Source organism: Sminthopsis crassicaudata, chromosome 4 (genome assembly GCF_048593235.1).
Source record: "Sminthopsis crassicaudata isolate SCR6 chromosome 4, ASM4859323v1, whole genome shotgun sequence".
Classification (NCBI taxonomy): domain Eukaryota; kingdom Metazoa; phylum Chordata; class Mammalia; order Dasyuromorphia; family Dasyuridae; genus Sminthopsis; species Sminthopsis crassicaudata.
In genome coordinates, this window is record NC_133620.1 from 285,365,248 (window position 1) to 285,383,875 (window position 18,628).

General features: G+C 43.7%; 2 protein-coding genes across 3 annotated transcripts; both read right to left on the reverse strand.

The window, feature by feature from the left end:
• Positions 1 to 762: 762 nt before the first annotated feature.
• Positions 763 to 3,782, reverse strand: PSMB8 (proteasome 20S subunit beta 8). Of its 2 annotated transcripts, none has more exons than XM_074311075.1 (6): positions 3,590 to 3,782; positions 2,906 to 3,053; positions 2,642 to 2,753; positions 1,958 to 2,087; positions 1,300 to 1,504; positions 763 to 1,070 (listed from the first exon to the last, which is right to left on the reverse strand). In XM_074311075.1, exons 1-6 carry the CDS (start codon positions 3,725 to 3,727, stop codon positions 982 to 984), a joined length of 822 nt encoding a protein of 273 aa, XP_074167176.1. In that variant the 5' UTR covers positions 3,728 to 3,782; the 3' UTR covers positions 763 to 981. The 2 variants fall into 2 exon arrangements, with proteins under 2 accessions (XP_074167176.1, XP_074167177.1); XM_074311076.1 differs by having other exon boundaries at positions 3,713 to 3,777.
• Positions 3,783 to 8,745: 4,963 nt separating this feature from the next.
• Positions 8,746 to 18,585, reverse strand: TAP1 (transporter 1, ATP binding cassette subfamily B member). Its single transcript, XM_074311077.1, has 11 exons — positions 17,700 to 18,585; positions 17,088 to 17,202; positions 16,794 to 16,924; positions 14,808 to 15,013; positions 13,450 to 13,647; positions 12,750 to 12,878; positions 12,422 to 12,610; positions 11,754 to 11,927; positions 11,370 to 11,532; positions 9,981 to 10,117; positions 8,746 to 9,601 (listed from the first exon to the last, which is right to left on the reverse strand). Exons 1-11 carry the CDS (start codon positions 18,271 to 18,273, stop codon positions 9,386 to 9,388), a joined length of 2,232 nt encoding a protein of 743 aa, XP_074167178.1. The 5' UTR covers positions 18,274 to 18,585; the 3' UTR covers positions 8,746 to 9,385.
• Between the last annotated feature and the right edge of the window lie 43 nt (positions 18,586 to 18,628).

The following is an 18,628-nucleotide window of genomic DNA, read 5'->3' on the forward strand; positions in this document are numbered from 1 at the left end:
TGTCTCCCAATTCTACCATCATTCTGATGAGGTATAATCAAATGTTGAGGTCTAGCTAAGGGATATCTAAATAAAATTAGGCTTAAATGAGGTCTAGTGACAGGTTTGGGGTACAGGGAGTCAAATGGAGCTCCCCTGCAACCCCTTTGGATTTGGCGCAAGGATACAAAGTTAAATGAGTTCTAGTGGCGGTATGAGAATCCCCTGTAAATGAATTTACAGGCCCCAAAACCCAGATTGATAAAAAAAAAAAAAAAAAGAAAGGTTTATTGTAGGGTTTGGAAGTAAGGTTAAAGAAGTCTGGTTAGTAAAAGGTATTAGAGGAAGAAATACACCAAAAGTGGTGGACAGAGAGTCTGTTATGCAAAGCATGTTGCTTGCATGTTGTTTGCATGTTTCAACTCTCTGTCAAGAGATGATTCCAGCTTGGCTCTTTTATTTGCTTGAAGGGGCATATGGGTGGAGCCCAGGTTGATTCCTTGAGGGCCAGAACCCACTAGGTGGGGATTGGGCTACCTGAGCAGATCATTAGAATGGGGGCTGGGTACAGCCCAAACTAGCTCAGATTCGGATCTCTCCCTTTGGAATACAAAAGGGTGGTTTTGACCACTTTGGTCAAAACCACATCTTGTAAATCAAAGGTCAGTCCCAAAGGAAGTTTGAGATCGGAAAAGGAATCTTAAAGGGGCCACAGCTCCCATCAATTCTGTGGCAATCCCACTACCTTCCTAGTAACCATATCTCCACACATCCATAACAGAGTTTTTTTATAAGCATTTCTTTATTTTCCAAGACTGAGCACAGAAAAGATTACTAAGTTAGAAAATCATTGGAATTTTGTTTTGTGTATGGCTCAAACTGCTGTCTTTTCTTCTCCTGGGGAATTCTGTTCTCCAGATTCTAAATATTCTAAATATTCTGGGCCTCAGATGGCTCTGCTCCTGAATCTTCCCAGCAGGGTCAATCCTGCATTCTTCAGAGTCACTTCTGGCTCTTCAGGTACTCATGGAATAGGTTACTAACATCAGAACTTTCCACCTTCACCCAGCCATCCTCCTTCATGTGGTACACTGTGGGAACATGGAAGAGAAGTAGAGAGTTCTTTATCACTAGTCTGTCTCTTTGGAAGAATTTCCATGACTCTTATGTAAGCATGCTTAAATTCTGAGAACAAGAAACCCACTTTTCTATTCAGTACCCTGAATATTCTTATCCCTCCCACCCCAGCAACACAGGTTTATCACTTCCTCTTGGCTAAATCTTTGACTCTAAGGCAATGAAAAGGAGGAATACTCTTACTATTGACAAAACCCCCAGAGTAGTTATCCCTGTGGGTAGCATGGACGATTGCCCGTCTGGCAAGGTCATAAGCTTCCTCAGGCCTGAGGTCAGGTCGATAACCACTGTCCAGAACTCCATACGCATAACTATTTCCACTGCCTGTGGAAAACATTGTCCCTGAGAGTCTCGTCCCATTGTCATCCACATAATACAGTCCAGGGCCCTGAAGGAAAAAAAAAGGAAGAAAGACTTAGGAATGGGAAATAAAGAATTTAGGAGACAACATACAATGAGACTAAAACCTAGGCACTGATCATAGAACTTAAGACATTCATGCAGAACTTTGAATGGAAGAGTTATGGAATCAGGTGGCATAGAAGAAAGCTTTTGGACCTGGTTTTAGAAAACCTGGACTTGAATTCTAGATGCCAATTCCTAGCCACATCTGGGGAACAGTCACTTAAACTCTCTGAGCCTTGTTTTTCTCAAATGAAACATGAGAAAATAATACTCCCAATAAGTTTTTGTGAAGAAAAGGGCTTTTTGAATCATATAATTAAACAGCAACTGTTTTGGGGGAATTTCCTTCTGATATATATCATATCTGATGAAGTGGAGTCAGGGAGATAATGAAACTCAGGCAGTTCACATTTTCAGTGGAGGGAAAGCAACACACCTTTTTGTCCCAACCACAGATCATACTGCCCATGGACAGCCCCATGCCTCGGTACTGGCACATCATATTGGACAGCAACTTGGAAGCAGCAGACACAGATATTTGCTCCCCATTCCGAAGTCGGTACAATCTGAGGAGGAAGATTGGTATAGGAGACTTCAGTAAAATCAATAAACTTTTATAAAGTGCCTTGTGGCAGGCACTGTGTTAAATGTTTAGGGCTAGAAGGGAAGAAGGGAGAGAGAGAGAGAGAGAGAGAGAGAGAGAGAGAGAGAGAGAGAGAGAGAGAGAGAGAGAGAGAGAGAGAGAGAGAGAGAGAGAGAGAGAGACAGAGAGAGAGAGAGAGAGAGAGAGAGAGAGAGAGAGAGAGAGAGAGAGAGAGAGAGAGAGAGAGAGAGAGAGAGAGAGAGAGAACAGGCTAGAGTGTTCTATACTTTTTACTACTTCTGTAAGGCAGGGTTGTGAGGGATCTCAAGGCTAAGAAACTTTTTACTACTCTGTAAGGCAGGTTGTGAGGGTCTCAAGGCTAAGAAAGATAGGATTTGTGGGGCAGAGGTTTGTAGGTGGAGATAAGTACATGATGAGAACCGGTTACAAAGAGATGAGGAATTCCATTTTGGCAAAACTGAAAAGGAAGCAATCAAGAAGCTTGGGGAGATTTCAGAGATTTAGAGGCTCCCTTACCGACACTCTTTGGCCAAGAGACGCTCCCAGTATTGACAGTCAGCTGCACAGCCTGACATGGTGCCCAAAAGGTAAGGATTAATTTCAATTACTTTGTTCACATGTAGAGTGTCTAGGAGAGCAATGAAACACTGGGTTAAGTAGAATGCAAAGAGCCTAACGAGGATCTTTTCCCAGTCGAAAATTTACTTCCCAATCAGAGCTGGTTGGAAGTTCCTCCTCTGTGGCAGATGCCCAGACTTCGGCCCCCATAGTAAAACTCACCGATATAATTCCCAGCTGAGGCCCGGGAATCTACTGCCACGATCACACCGTGCTGGAATTTGAAGGCTAGTGTGGTGGTGCCATGAGCCATTTCAATTCGGACTTGATGGGCAGCATTTGTCTCCAGGGATCGAAAGAACTCGGGAGGCTGGGGGGTAGGGAGGAAAGAGAAAGAAATAGGAGAAAGGGGACGGGCCGGAGCCTCAGGATGAATGGACCAGGCAGAAGAGTTTGGACCATGTGGGGGAGGGGGAAGGGAAGGAGCACTGAAAGTTACTCATCAGGATACAAGAACCTGAAGAGCTTAATGATGGGAGGAGAGGAAGAATTCAAAAAGAAAAGACAAAGTAACAAGTTGGGAATACACCTCAGAGGACAAGAAATAAGACCAGTTTTTCACCTTCCACAAGTGCCTCTGTCCCCTTATTGACTGGGGGGGGGCGGGGAGGGGACTAGACAGAGGGAGAGATTCGACAAGAACTGGCTCTGAACTCGGAGAGAACCCCTTCTCTCCATTCCCACCTTTGATTCCACCTCACAGTCCCGCAGTTTATTTCCCACACGGCCGCTGATTTCTGGGGTGTTTTCTCGCAGAAATGATACATTCCTCGCCTTATCCACCTCCGCCCCACCACTCCCGCCAGCTTACCCCACTAGTCCCCACTAGTCCACTTCAGTCCTAACCTGCAACCCTCGTGGGACGGCCAGTTCCGGGGTCCTCAGGGAGAAGCTGTAGTGCCCGGGATCTCGGGGGTGTCCACTGCCCGTGCCCCACGAAACCCGACGCCCCCGGGGAGCCCCGCACACCTCGAGGAGAGCCATGCTCTTCTCCCTTCACACTCAAAGACTCGGTCTCTTAGCCAACGGGAAGTGAAAGCGAAAGCCTGGTATAGAGCAGGGCGGGTGTCAGAGCTGGCCTTTCTTTCCCATCCACCTATCCTACCCCCCATTCCCTCCACAGACACTATTTTCAGGCCTTAGGGAACTAACGTGGATACTATCAAAGTGTTGTATTCCTTCGTTGAAGTCTCATGAGAGAAAGAAAGTGTGGAGAGAAATGATGCGTTGTCAGACTGACGGCAGAAGAAGGGCTGCGAGTTCAGAGACAGCAGCTTTCTATCGAGTGACCTCTGAAAATGACGGGTTACAAACAATGTTAGAGAAACTGTGGGAGAGGGGTTTGGGCCCCATTAACTGTCCCGTGCTAGGGAATTGTAGAGATGGGGAAGAGGATTGAGGGAATCCGCCTCTGCACAGATTGATAGGAATCCAGAGCGCGGCCGTGCTGCGGGTGGGGTGAGGTGCGTCCGGGGACGCCGCGCTCCGCTTCGCCTCCCTCCTCTCCGCCGCGGCAACCCCGCTACTCTGGGGGTGCCCAGTTCTTCTTGGGGAGATGGAGCAACCTCCCAGGGAACGCCTTCCCGCTCAGCGCTTTTCTTAATTTGCTGCCCCCAGGACAGACTTCTCTCCTCTTCCGCCCCTACACAGCCCAAGTTAACTCCTTCTAGCTTCTCAGGCTGCAACTTTCTAAACTCAGTCCCGGACTCTAACCTGAGAATATCTAATCTGCCTAACAACTAAATACCTTCGAATACCCAACTCTTCCTGATTGGACGAAATTCTCAGTCTCTCTTAGGTGAATCTGAGTTTGGGAAGCTATGCTAGGGACTACGGAGAAACCTTGGAAAGCAAAGAAAGGACGTTGGTTTGGAAATACGGTTCAGAGTATGAGTGTGGAGGAAGAGGAGGGAGGAGGGAGAGACCGAAAGGAAAGGAGGCTTGAGAGCTTCAGTGGAGGGTGCAATGAAATTTGTTCCACTAGGTGCTCTCCGCCCCCCCCTCCCCCATTCCCCCATCCCTTCGCCTTTCACTTCGTATATAGGATGTCCCCGGTTCATAGAGTCTCAGTGGCAGCTGGCCCTCCCCGTCCCGGTACCACTCACGCTGTGATAGAGCGGGGAGGGAAGGAAGGGGAAGAGAGGGAAGGTCTAATTTGTCTGAGGGAGTGAAGGCGCGCGCTGCGGTATAAAAGATTATTAGGCTACGTGGCTAAGGGGCTGGGAGAGGACCGTAAAGTAAAGCGGCAGCCTGGGAGCTGATTATAATGTTGCATTGTAATTGTACGGAGTTTCCCAGAGTACGGGCACTGATTAGCCGATTGTATGCATACTGCATTTAGAACTTTAAAGTTGGCAAGGAGTTTTACCTATATTTTCCTAGTTGATTCTCTCATAGGACCGTGGAGCTAGGAATATCACAGGTTGGCCAATCCAACCTCCTCATTTTACAGATGGGGAAAAGGAGGTCCAAAGAGGTGAAATGATATATTCAGGCTCACGCGGATAGTAAGTGACAAATTTATGCCAGGCTTGCTGCTTGCAAATCCAGAAATTTACTCAGTGCCCCATCCCGATTCCCCCAAACTTGCCATTTTACACCTGAAGATCATCAAATTTTTATGTAGGCAGAAGCCTTAGTGATAATCCAATAGTGTTTAACATCCTCTTTTTTACAGAAAAGGAAACTTGAACCAATCTCTTCTAAATCCCAAAGCAGAGTCCTTTACCAGACAGACGATCCAGTCCTACCTGCAGAATTTAGGCTTTGTGTGTAGGGCATTTACACCAACCTCTCTAAATGCCAGCTTTGATTTTGCCCAGAGAAAACTATTTTATAGTTTCCTTCTCTTTTTTGAACTTTTTATTTTCAAAATATATGTATGCATAGATAATTTTCAGCATTCACCCTTACATTACCTTGTTTCAAATTCTCCTTTCCTTCCCCATCCCCTTCCCCTTCCATAGCAAGTAATCCAATATATGTTAAACATGTGCAATTCTTCTATACATATTTCCATAATTATCATGCTACACAAGAAACATGAGAACAAATTTTTTTAAAAAATATATTCTCTAGTTTCAAGGAATTCTGAGGGCCTGATTCCCAATATCATGGGAACCAAAAGTTCATGGGCCCCAGAGAAGTGTTTAATTTTAATAGTCAACTCAAAGAAATAATCATTGAAAATTAAATACATTTCATGATGTGGCACATTAAAAAATACAGCAACAAAGCATTTCTGGCATAAATCTGGGGTGCTACAAATTCATACAGCACAGTTGAGAGTGGACAAATATAGAAAATATGGAGGGTTAGGAGCACATGCAAAGAACATGTGTGACCAGAGAGTTAGTCATGTTTACTGAGCTGCTCCCATGAGGTCTACCTGAGGAGGATACTTGTGGTTTCTCAGTCTCACCCAAATACTGCTCAAATGGATTCTACTTATCACCTCCACTTTTTCATTCAACAAAAATCCTTAGCTCTTTCTTCCTCAAGAGGAAAAAAGTAGCCATTTTCTTTTGATTTGAAGAGTAGAGTTCTTTTCTAGTCCTCTTGGAAAAACTCAGAAACTGTTCCCTGAGACTAGCAGGATATCTCTTCACTGGTTCTTCTGACTTTCTTCTTTAACTTTTTCTGTGTCATCCAGCCCTTTGTCAATCCATTAAATCATGTGGAACTCTACTCAGAATAGTATTTTTAAAGCATGAAATAAAATCCTGAGACTTCTAAGGAAGCCAAATATATTGAGATACAAAAATATTTTTCAAATACATGTTCGTGGAACTCAAATTAAGAATTCCAGATGGAGTATTGGTTTCTTGTTCTAGCATACTGCTAAGAAGCCTATTCTTTTGTTCCTTAGCTTTTGTTCTTTATCCCTTGATGCTATCCTAATCAAAGTTTTGGATTCCTTTACCATATCTAACAGTTTCAGCTAAAGTTTTTTCTCTAGATTTGTATTCCTGAGCCAGGACACTTGAGTCCCTCTATCAAAGATTTCAGCCTTGCTTATGGTGAGTATGCTATATTATTCTCAATTTTAATTTCTGAAGAGTAGACTATAAAGTGTGGGGTGGTTATTTGCCTAGTAAGTACCAAACAGCCCTCAGTTTCAATATTCCCTAGTTTTCAAATATTATATTTTTTCTATTATGCAGATGAGTGGAAGAGAAAAAGGCAAAGATCAGCTAAGCTCTTCTCTCCCATATAACCACATTCTTGCTCCTTTCAAATGAAGACGCAACCCTAATACAAAGTCTCTAAGCAACTTGAGCGACAAGCCCCCAAAAATAATAAGGCAATTTTTGGGGGGGATACAAATATAAAACTGAATATAGTCTCTTTCCTCCAGATCCTTACAGTCTCCTTAGGTACTCAACATATGAACATATAAAAATCACATAATTTGCAAATGTAGAGAAAGACAAAGGGGAATTAAGAAACTTAAACAAGAAAAAAAGGTGAAAAGTGAAGAAGGAAAGATTTCCAAGAGTGAAATGACACTCTGTACAAAGTCCTGGACAGGTTCAATTCAACATCAAGTTCAAGAACAGCAAATAAGCAAGTTTTCCTGGAATATGGAATATGTGGAGGGTAGTGAAATGAAATATCTTGAAAAACAAGCTAGCACCCATTTGAGAAGGACCTTGAGTGCCAAATGAAGAATGTTTTATTTTATAGTCAATAAGGAGCCACTGGATACTTTTTTTTAAGATCAGGGTTCAGAGTAAGAAAGGTAATAGTCAAATGTATGCCTTAATATTACTTTAGTAGTTGTGACAAATATAGATTGTAAAAACAAAATAGTGGAAATAGATTATTTAGACGATTACCCAAAGAGTCCAAGAAAAAGGGAAAAAATGAAAAGTAGAGTAATGGCTTGAAGAAAAAAAAAACATGGATCTAAAAAGAGATGTGGAGAAAGAAACAACAGGCTTTGACAATTGTTGGAATAGATGAAAGAGATTAAGTTTCATGGATGACTATGAAATTGGTGAAAACTCTGTATGACTACAAGGGTGCTGAAGCCCTCAGGTGTAATAGGAAAGTTTGGGAGAGAGATAGGTTAAGAAAGGAAGACAATTAGTTCACTTTCTGAACATGTTGAGTTTGAGATACCTAAGGATCATGGAATTGGAGATCGGCAGACACTTAAAATGGGAATTTCACCTCATAAGAGAAATGATGACAGGCCATAGAAATGAAGAGGTCTTTTGAAAAAAAAAAAGGAACTAAATCCCATGGAAGATGATAAAATGCCTGAGTCTAAAAAAAAAGAAAAGAAAAGAAAAAAGAGGCCAGAAGAAATAGAGGGAATACTCATGCTTGGGGAGCAAGATGAGTTTGAGCAAAGGAAAGTCAGAAAGAGTGGTCAGATAGATAGAAGAACTAAGAAAGGGTACTATCAAGAACCCAGAAATGAGAACATATATCTAGGAAGAAATTGACAACAATATAAAAAATTGGGACGGGTGAAGAGAACTGAGAAAAATTCACTGGTGTTAAATCATTCAAATATTTTCTTTAACTTTGGAGAGAACAATTTCAACTAAATAATGGGGGGTGGAGGAGAGAAGCCAAATGACATGAAACTGAAAAGGGAGTGATAGGGAAAGAAATGAAGCTAGTGAATGCAGAAGAATTTGGATATGACTTTGGACATTAAATGGAGGAGAGAAATAGTAGAAAAGATTTGGGGGATGGCAGGATGTGAAGGGATGGGAGACATTTGGGTTTATTTCTAGATAAGAAGAAAGACAGCAATAAGTATAGATTGAAAATGGAAGAGAAGAAAGGGGCTCAAAGGGTCCAAGTGACTGACCCAAAGTTACATAACTGACAAATAAAAAATTGAACCCCTGAATCTTCTAACTCCAAATATCTCTGGGCACATCCTTTTAGGAGATCAGAGACAAGGAAAGCTTGGTTAGCTGTCATGGCATCTAGGAAAGGAGCTGCAAAAACACTGCAACTTGAAAGGCTGAAGAAACACAAAATTTAGCAAAATACTAAGTTTATTCTCAACACCAAATATTTCCATAATACTTCTATGTCAGCTGAATAAAAAAATGGATCTTCCAGTGCCCATCACCACTTTGTACATGGAAATACCCCAGATAATCTCTCTGTTAACTTTCACCCTCACTTTCAGTGATTCTTCAACTTATAGACCTTGAAAAGCTCTAATATATGAGCTATAACTACTGTGGGATTAGCTGTGCTCTACAAAATCTAGAATTATGCTGCATAAAACAAAATATCCTTTGAGACAAGACCTATTTTGTTCTATCTTTATACCTCCAGTGCCTAGAACAGTGCTGACATATAGTTGGTGCTTAATAAATATTTGTTGAAAAAAATGAAGGAATTCTAAGATGTTCACATTAAAGGCTTCTTTGCTTTTCCCTTCACTAGTATTTGCATTCTAAAAGAGAAAGCCCTAAATTAGAGGAATTCGTGATGAGCATGGGAAAATAATTAGGAGGAATATAAATTTGGTATGGAAAAATTTTGTGGAAATCTATTTGTGTAGATCCATGAGACACAAAGAGGCTGACATTCTTCCTCACTGACAACACTTTCATTAGGTGAGAGAAGAGTTGTAGCTTTCTCACAATGGCCATTCAAGTGTGTCTCTCATTCCTGAGGAGCTAAGCTCCCCCCTGTGCCCTCCACCATTGTCCAATATCGGCCCTGTTGCTCCATGAGCTGTCTATGGGTGCCGCTCTCCTGAATGACCCCTTCTTCCAGGAAGAGAATCTGGTCAGCCCTTTCCACAGAGCTGAGGCGCTGGGTGATGAGGAGCACGGCCTGAGGGAGCTTCCTGGGGACCTCATACAGGAGATGCTCCACCTGTAGAAAGAAGGCACAGGTGCTGTTAGTAGTTCAGAAAGCCTCATGCACAAATCATAGCATTAGTGCCATTGATTGTCTCATTCCATGTGACTCCTGACTGCCTTTCCATCCCATAGAACTGGCTGTAAGGAGAAAAGAAAACCCCAGCACATCCCTGGGCACAGTTCTGTGTTTAATCAAGCTTTTTGGTCATGCTAATAATGATGATGTTGAAGGGAAAAAAGGAAAAGAAGTTAAATAGAAGGATTTTATCTGCAAGCTTTGTATATTATAAGCTTTCTCAAACAGAAAATTCTCTTGGCACTGCAGGAAGGAATTAGGTTTGCCTTCAGCTTTAAGGATTTGGGATTGAGAGGAGCAGAAGTTGCTGTCTCACCCATAACTGGTTGTCTGTATCCAGGGCACTGGTGGCATCATCTAAGATCAGGATCGGGGGGTTCCGGATCAGAGCCCGAGCCAGGGCCACAGCCTGCCGCTGACCACCTGATAGCTGGCTCCCAGACTCCCCAATCTCTGGGGAGAGAACAGATGCATGGAGAGCAGAACCATTACAGTCACACAAAACATATGCTATTTCCATGGACTGAAAGGGACAGAGGGAGCTGAGACCAGACCCTCAACACAGGAGTGAGATGGTTTTCTGGGAGAGTTCATGGACACCAAAGTTCTTACTCCACCCATCTTTGAGAGACCTGCTCTGAAAAACAGAAGTCTGAAGGAGTGGGAGCAAACTCACCTAACCCTATGTCTAGTCAGCCCCAAACCATGTTCCATATGCCTTCCAGTCATCCATGAGGACATCTTGCCATGGGCCCTGCCACTGCACATGTACATTTGCCTGCAATCTCCACCTCTTGCTTTGTACACCCTATCAATAATCCCAAAACTTTTGAAAAGGGTCATTAGACTACTCTATGGATTGCTCATCACCCTTGTGATTCTACAGATTGAAAATAACCACTACTCACCTCTCTCTCTCTCTCTCTCTCTCTCTCTCTCTCTCTCTCTCTCTCTCTCTCTCTCTCTCTCTCTCTCTCTCCATATAAAATGTATATATACACACACACATTACATATTCTCTGCCTTATTGAAATGCAAGCTACTTGAGGGCAGGAACTTTTATTGGTATTTGTGTGCCTAGAATTTACGACAGCACTTGGCACATAGTTAGCACTTAATAATAATAATAGCCAACATTTATGTAGCACTTCCTATGTGCCATGCTCTATGCTGAGCCCTTTATAATTACTATTTCATTTGGTCTCCAAGAAACCTGAAGGTAGATGTTGTTGTTATCCCTACTTCACAGATGAAGAAACTGAGGCAAGCAGAGGAGTAGCTTGTCCAGTGTCACACAGCTGAGATTAAATATGAACATTTATATTTTTGAGGCAGCTGGATAGCATAGTGGATAGAGGCTGGGTATGGAATAAAAAAGATCTGAGTTCAAATAAGGCTTCAGACACTTAGCTAGCCATGTAACCCTGTGATTTTCCGTTTCAAGAGCAAATATGATGATAATAGTTCCTATCTTCCAATATTATTGTGAAGATCAAATAAAATCACATTTGTAAATTCCTGGCATATAGAGGGCACTAAAAGAATCATTATTCTCTTTTCCTTGTTCTCTTCCTCTAGTATTCATTAAATGATTTTTCACTGGTTCATTCATTTTTTTACCTGTTTCTGTTACAGGGCTGAGTCACAGATGAAATGCATTGCTATGAAGTGATATGTCTATTCAGTGAGTGAGTGTTCCCAATACCTGTGTAGTAGTCCTGGGGCAACTGAGAGATGAAACTGTGAGCTCCAGCCTCCCTGGCAGCTTCCATGACCTTCTCTAGCTCCGGTTTCTGACTCAGCCCATAAGCTATATTTTCATATAGACTCCTTCCAAACATCTGTGGCTCTTGTGATACTGCAGCCACCTGGAATGAGCCAGGAGGAAGGGAAGGTGAAGGCAGGAGAAGAAGGAGGGCAAATGGGGACTTGGGCATTCCTCATAATAGAAGCCTCATCTCTATCACCCCCACCAGCAAAGATGCTGCAGCCCTAGGACCAGGAGCTCCACCCACCCTTCTTTCTTCTCTTCCTTCCCTCCCTGACCTATTCTCCCAAGGGTTTTCTGACCCAGATGATGCATCCTCACCTGTGAATGCAGGTACCGGTGTTGATACTGGGGCAGTGGCTCCCCATCTAGCAGCACCTGGCCCTGGGTAGGCTGATACAGATTCTGCAGTAATGCAGCCACTGAGCTCTTCCCAGCTCCATTAGGCCCCACTAGTGCTGTCACCTTCCCAGGGTGCAAAGTGAACGTCACACCCTAAAGGAACAAGAAGAAGAAGGCAGCAGGAGAGAGCGAGCCTGTCCCCTGGTTGGGCAGGAGCACAGACTCCCACCATCACCACCCCCATCTGTGCCGGACATCTCACAGCACGAGTCAGGGCTGGTGTGTAATTGTTCCATAAAAGGGAGGAGGAAAGATAAGGGAGAATAGAGAAGAGATGGGATGAAAAACAGGACCTCAGCCCCCCTGCCAAAATAAAGGGAAAGTGGGGACACCTCTAAAGAGGGTTTTTATTAGCTCCCTTGAGACAGCCAGGCTGGTTTGTGAGTTTAGGATCAGCCTGTAGGTGAGTTCTCTCTGACCCTTTCTCTTCCCTGCCTGGGAAGATTTGGGAGAGTTAAATTGTTAACTGAAGCAAAAACATCTCAATTATCTCAGGGAGAGATGAATTGAGGAAGCCCAATATCCCAGAAAGCATCTGAAAAGCCGAAAACTGGAAGAAGTAGAGTGTGGGAGGGAGGAAGTGATACCTGTAGGACCAAGACATCTGGTTGGCTGGGGTAAGCAAAAAAGACATCTTGGAACTCTACAATGCCATGCAGGCTAAGAGGTGCCAGGGAACCACTGGACAGGCACTGGGGTACCCTCTCTAAGTACTCAAAGATCTTCTCTGAAGATCCCACAGCCTTCTGTACACTAGGAAATGTGGAGAGCAATACCTGAAAAAAGGAGGATATGCCATGAGCAGTGTGAAGGGATGCAATGTGTTATCTGCTATATCTGACAGGAGAGCTGGAAAGAGGATGCTGAAAGGTGATAGGAGAGGAGGAATAAGAAGCAACTGTCAATGGGTCTCACCTCAACAGCAGTGGTGAATTGGATCTGGTAAAGAACAAAGGTGACAAGGTCTCCTCTGCTCACATCCCCGTGGATTACCATCTTTCCCCCTATGTACAGAATTCCCACCTTGAGCAAGAGTCCTAAGAGCTGTAAATAGATCAGAGAGTATAAATTGGGAAACTAGAAGACTTATAAACATGTCTAAGTCACATTCATGGAAATAATGGCATTGAAGCCTCAAGTTAGCCATAGAGTCATGTCATTAGGTTTCCCTGTTTACCTAAGGCCAAATTTCTTTGATTCCATGTAAAAGCAAAAACCCCAAGAACAGATGTGAAGTGTAGGAAAGAAACTAAGGATCTTCTGTGAACTCTGATGCTATCCATGTTCATTGAACAAATATATGTTCCCTTATCGCAAATCCCTCCTCTTCATGCATACTGGTGTTGTCAAGAAAGAGAGAGGAAAAGTATGGGGACCTCATAGCACCCCAAGGGGCCTGGGAAAAGGACCTCAGATTAAAGAGATAAGTAATCTCTCCATAAAGGAGATAATGCTTGGGCCCCCTTAACTCTATATCTATACTATGAAGAATCTCAAGTAAGAATGGGAGTTTTAGTGTCTTAAAATGGAAAATTTGAACCTAGAGTCCCTGCATGGGGACTGGGATCTATACGTTGTAGGCTGGGAAGTGGGTACTCTATCCCCAGGTACTCACATTGGTGGTCCACATATTGAAAGTATAGGCCATAGCCTCCTTCTGGTTAAGTTTATGTGTCTTCTGTAGCTCCTGGGCAAATCTCCGTGCCTCTCCTTCCTCATTGGCAAAGCTTCTTACAGTGGGCATGGCAGACAGGGCCTCCACAGCCACCTGGCTTGACTCTGCCAGGGATGTCTGCACTTGGACTGCCAGGGACTGTGAGGAAAGAGAGTAGCCATAGAATGTTGGGCAGAGAGGATTTTCTCAATACATTTTCATATAATTGTACCGAAATTGATGGTGTGAAACAACAGAGAAGGCAGTCCTGTAGATCAGACCACCATCTATGTTATCAGACCACAGAAGAGGACAAAGTCAAGAGGTCATTGAACATTTACTCAGGGCCCTCCTGGAGAAGGGAGAGCTTGTAGGAAGGCATCAACAAGTGCACTACTTGGGGAGCTAGAAAGCTTGAAACCTAGTCTAAGCTCTGTTACTGACTACAGATCTGACAAATGAGTGATGTTTTCTGTTCTTTGCTTTCCTTATCTGAAAAATGGAAATAACACTTGTACTAGCTTAGCCCTCATGGATGGATATGAGGAAAGAGCTTTATAAACTGTAACGTGCTCTAAAAACCATTTTATATGACATGCTAGATTGGTATGATAGAGAATTGAATTTGGAGCTAAAGAAAGTTTAAATCGTCCCTCAGACATTAACTGTGTGGCCCTGGGGCCAATCATTTAACCTCTCCCAGCATCAGCTTCCTTTTTTATAAACTGAAAACAATCATAGTCTCTACTTCTGAGGGATGTTGTGAGAATCAAATAAGATAACAAATGCACAGTGCTTTGCAAATGCTAAAGCACTATGGAAATGTTAGAAAATATTATTACTATTAGCATTATTATTATTGTTATTACTATGGTTCTTGTTTTTCTCTGATATAAATTCTTAGAGACAACAGCGTCAGAGATAAGAAATACAAAGACAAGGGGAAAGAGTGAAACCAGAAAGAAGGGTTATGTCACCCCCCCCCCATAGAAACTATAGTAACATAAGGATGCCAGAATTTGGATTTACGCAGAAGAAAGAAGAATAGAAGCACAAAAAACTATCTTAGAAAGAACTGTAAAGAACTGGTATAATGAGAGGACATAATGAAGAAAATGGCTAGTGGATAATCTAGAGACTACAGTAAAGAAAGTCCAGAGTTCAGGCAGGAGAACCATTAGATCCACAGGTAAAGATTATATACACTTTAGTCTTGTTCAGCATGGGGGCAAAAGAGAGCCAAAGAAACTAAGCTCATCATAGATAAGTAGATCCAAAGTTGGGTAGAGATGCTAGAAAAAATAATTTCCTGAACTTACCTGGTGCCATTTGCCCAGCTCCTTAGGCAGGAAGAAAAGCACAGGCAAAGCAATCAACGTGACCAGAGTGAGGGTCAGGGACCCCCACATCATAAATCCCAACAGGCAAAGTCCTCGAAATAAATACCATAAGAGCAAGCTTAGCTTCTCACTCAGGGACTCACTCAGCATGGCTGTGTCCTCTGACACCCGAGAGGTGATAGCACCTAAGGAGGAGGAGGGAAAATTGAGAGTATAGCAAGAGTTGAGAATCTGGAATAGTTGAGAGGGAAATGAAAATGTGAAGAGAGTCTGAGGCACATAGGAAAATGTCTGTGAACATTTTGGAATAAAGGTAGGGGCTAATTGGTTCAGGCACTCTCAAAGTGCCCCTAAAGGGCTTATGGGGTGCCAAGATGAATAGAGAGGGGCATGCGAAGTTGGGTGCTAGAGAGAGATCACAGTTGCAAAGTTCTTAGGAATCTAATGGTGTCATCTGTGCAGCCATGGAACCAGAGGGCCAAGGGTTCAAATTCTAAACTTGGAAAATTATTGAAACTATGTAGAGACAAGGGTATGAGGAGGCAAATCTCTCTGGTTTTGAGAATAAGAGAGTGTATAGATGGGATATATAATAATGTGTCTGTTCTGATCCTTGGCTGTAAAGGCCAAAGAAAATATGATCACATCTATATGTGGTTGTATAAAAGGCATAAGGAAAGATAGGACGCTGGGGCTGGCTTATCCCTGCTACCACTCTGGAACGAAACTCCCCCCTAATTTCCATCCATTGTACTACTGTAAGTAGCTTTTTGCCCTGACTCTCTCCTCCCTCCAATCTGCCCTTCATACTGCTGCCAAAAGAAGCATCCTTGGGCATAGATTTTATCATGTAAACTTTGCTGCACAAATTTTCAGAAGTTCCCTAAGTTCAGAAGTCTACTAAATAATATTCATATTCATCTCATCATTCAGCACCCTCCTTAACTGACCTTCCCCTTTCACTACTATCACAATACTCTCTTCTATACAATCTGTGCTCTCTGTCCTCATAAACTCTCATGCTGCCATGCCTTTGTTCCTTATGCCTGGAATGTTATCTTTCCCCACTTTTGCCTGTGAATTCTTCTACACTCTTTCAAGCTTAACTCCAGTGCTTCCTCCTCCCAAGTAAACATCCTGATTTCCTCTTTTCCATCACATTCTAAATAGCATTTTCCTTCCCTATAACTTTCTATTATATTTATCATTTGATACTATATATTTTAGCTAGCCATGTTAGTGTTCTGTTCCTCAGATGCTATAAGGGCCTTTTAAACTATGATTGACATGATTAATTTCAGTGTCTGCTTTGTAACCTTTTCTTATATTATGCAGATAGATATACTTGCTGCTTAAAATTTTGTAACTTCAAGCAGCATCTTTATACTCCAAAATATATATAAGTGCACATGCACATATATTAATAATGAAGGCTTGAGAGAGACATAGAGACAGAGAGAGAGAGAGAGAGAGAGAGAGAGAGAGAGAGAGAGAGAGAGAGAGAGAGAGAGAGTAAGGAGAGACACAGAGAAACTGAGAGACAGAGAACCAGAACCAGACAGAGACAAGGAGAATCGGAATTAGCATTCATATATAGAATCTCTAGAGGGAAGTTCTAAGACTTCCCAGTCTTTTAGACAGTAGACTCCACAAAGATAGAGACTGGTCCTTAACTAAATTATCTCTCTCCTCTAGCACCCAGCATAGCTCTCTGAATAAATTTGGTGCTTAATGAATGGTAGTTGCTTTTTGTTATAAGGGAATAGATAGAAAGGAGTCTAATAATGTCTCGTGTGAGGGTATAAAGACTCACCTGGGGGCAGTTGGTGACACAGTAGATAGAACACCAGCCTTGAATTCAGGAGGACCTGAGTTCAAATCTGGTCTCAGACACTTAACACTTCCTAGCTGTGTGACCCTGGGCAAGTCACTTAACCCCAGCCTCAGGAAAAAAAAAAGACTCACCTGTTTGGTTTTGTTGAAAAAAGTCAGTCTCCTGGCACAGCACAGCCCGGAACACTTGTCCTTGAAGATTGCTATGGGCTCGGCCCATAGTGTAATTATAAATTCCATCACCCAAGAACTCTAACAAAGCACTGGAAAGAAATGTAAGGGAAAGGAGAACTTTAATAAGGCACAATACTTGGAGATAAGGGAGTCTTTCTGGTGTATTGACCCTTCCAGAGTGGAGTCCTAGCTTACAGCTCCCTCATTTCCCAAGTTTCCCATTCTCTGAGTTTTCAAGCCCAGTTTTCAGACCTGATTAGTGTCAGAATCGACATGAAAACTACATTGTGGTTGAAGATAGCAGCTGCTTCATCCTGCAGGATCCAGTCTGTGAGGTGACCAGTAAAGAATGGAATAGCCATCTCTCCTGGAGGTGTTGAGGTAGAGAGAAAGAGAATGTTAATTTATCAATGAATTATTGGAGGTTTATTACATCAAGACTGGAGACTTCCAGCTGGACTACACCCCCATCTTCCCTGGTACAGAAATAGACAATCCCCTCACCTAAAGAATCACCCTTATTACACAGATACACCCCAATATTCTCATTATTTCCACAAAGCATAGGATGTTAGACCTCCTATATTAGATCCTTTGAGATTACAGTCCAACCCCCGCATTTGAGACTGAAACACAGAAAGATAAAATGAACTGCTCAGTCATACAACTTATACACAGTATTATTATTATGATCCAGGTCTCCTGACTCCTAGGCAGTTGTGGTTTGAAGGCAAGTCCACTAGATTTGGAATCAGAGGTTTTGGTCATGAAGTTCTGGACTTTTCTCATGTCTTCCTATTCACATTCCATAATCTTCAGTTCTCCCAAAGGTTCCCAGTCCCTTGACTCACCCCCTCTCCTCACCTAGACAGGACAACACGAGGAAGAACATCACTAGTGGGAAGCGTCGCAGTTCTGGGCCCACAAACCCCAGCAGCCGGTGCATGATGGACCCCGAACCCATGGGCTCGGACAGCGTCCAAAGGTTTCCAAGTTTCTGCCACAGGATGAGCGCCAGCAGTGCCACAGCATAGCTGAGAGCGAAAGCGTCGAGCCGGCTCCCCCAGTACAGCGGCCGGACCCCACCTCCGCTCCTTGGAGCGTCCCTTCCGATTAGAGTCCGGAACGAGGCGAGCCCGGGCAGAGCCAACCCCAGCGCTGCCGCCAGAGGCCCCAGAGCACTCCTCCAGCTTTTAGCGCCGGCCCTTTCTCTCTTAGAGGTCAAGCGCAAGCCCAGCCACAACAGACCCCAACGGCCCAAGCCAGCCCCCCAGACCCGGAGCAGCGGAGGCCCAGTGGGCAGGAGCCAGAGCAGGGTCAGAGGCAGTGCCGGACGGAGTAGCGCCCAGTCTGTGAGCAGTAATAGCAGCAGCGCCTTCAGCCCCCCAGAGGGGTCTCGGGGGCATTGGAGAGACGCGAGAGACTTCCAGTCAGCCATGCTCGGGGCGCTGTCCGGGGTCCTGAGCCCGACTCCTCACTATTTCTCCGCCCTTTGGCTCACGGTCTTGGTCCAGGGGATGCTGATATCTATATCCCCAGAAGGCTCCTTGGATGGTCCACGACAGGGACGGGCTAGAAGTAGAAGGGGCGGGCCGCGGCCCGGTTGCTCAGTAGAGAGAAGTGAAGGGGTTTCCAGGAAAAGAAATCGAAAGCTACCGCGTGTCCTTGGATCCGCCCCGCCAAGACCGCCCCACTAGGGAGATTCCAGACCTGGGTCTGAGACTTGAAAGGGAAAAGAAGCCGACTTGCCCCTCCCCTTAGCTCACTCCTCCAACCACAACCTCAACCCCGAA

Coding starts and splice junctions, on each gene's coding strand:
- PSMB8 (XM_074311075.1), bottom strand. CDS start 3,727: ATGGCTCTCCTCGAGGTGTGCGGGGCTCCCCGGGGGCGTCGGGTTTCG. Junction 2,754..2,905: donor CTCAGCTGGGAATTATATCG/GTGAGTTTTACT, acceptor TTGCTCTCCTAG/ACACTCTACATGTGAACAAA. Junction 1,071..1,299: donor CTCTGGGGGTTTTGTCAATA/GTAAGAGTATTC, acceptor ATGTTCCCACAG/TGTACCACATGAAGGAGGAT.
- TAP1 (XM_074311077.1), bottom strand. CDS start 18,273: ATGGCTGACTGGAAGTCTCTCGCGTCTCTCCAATGCCCCCGAGACCCC. Junction 17,203..17,699: donor CCTCGTGTTGTCCTGTCTAG/GTGAGGAGAGGG, acceptor CAACACCTCCAG/GAGAGATGGCTATTCCATTC. Junction 16,925..17,087: donor TCGATTCTGACACTAATCAG/GTCTGAAAACTG, acceptor ATTTCTTTCCAG/TGCTTTGTTAGAGTTCTTGG.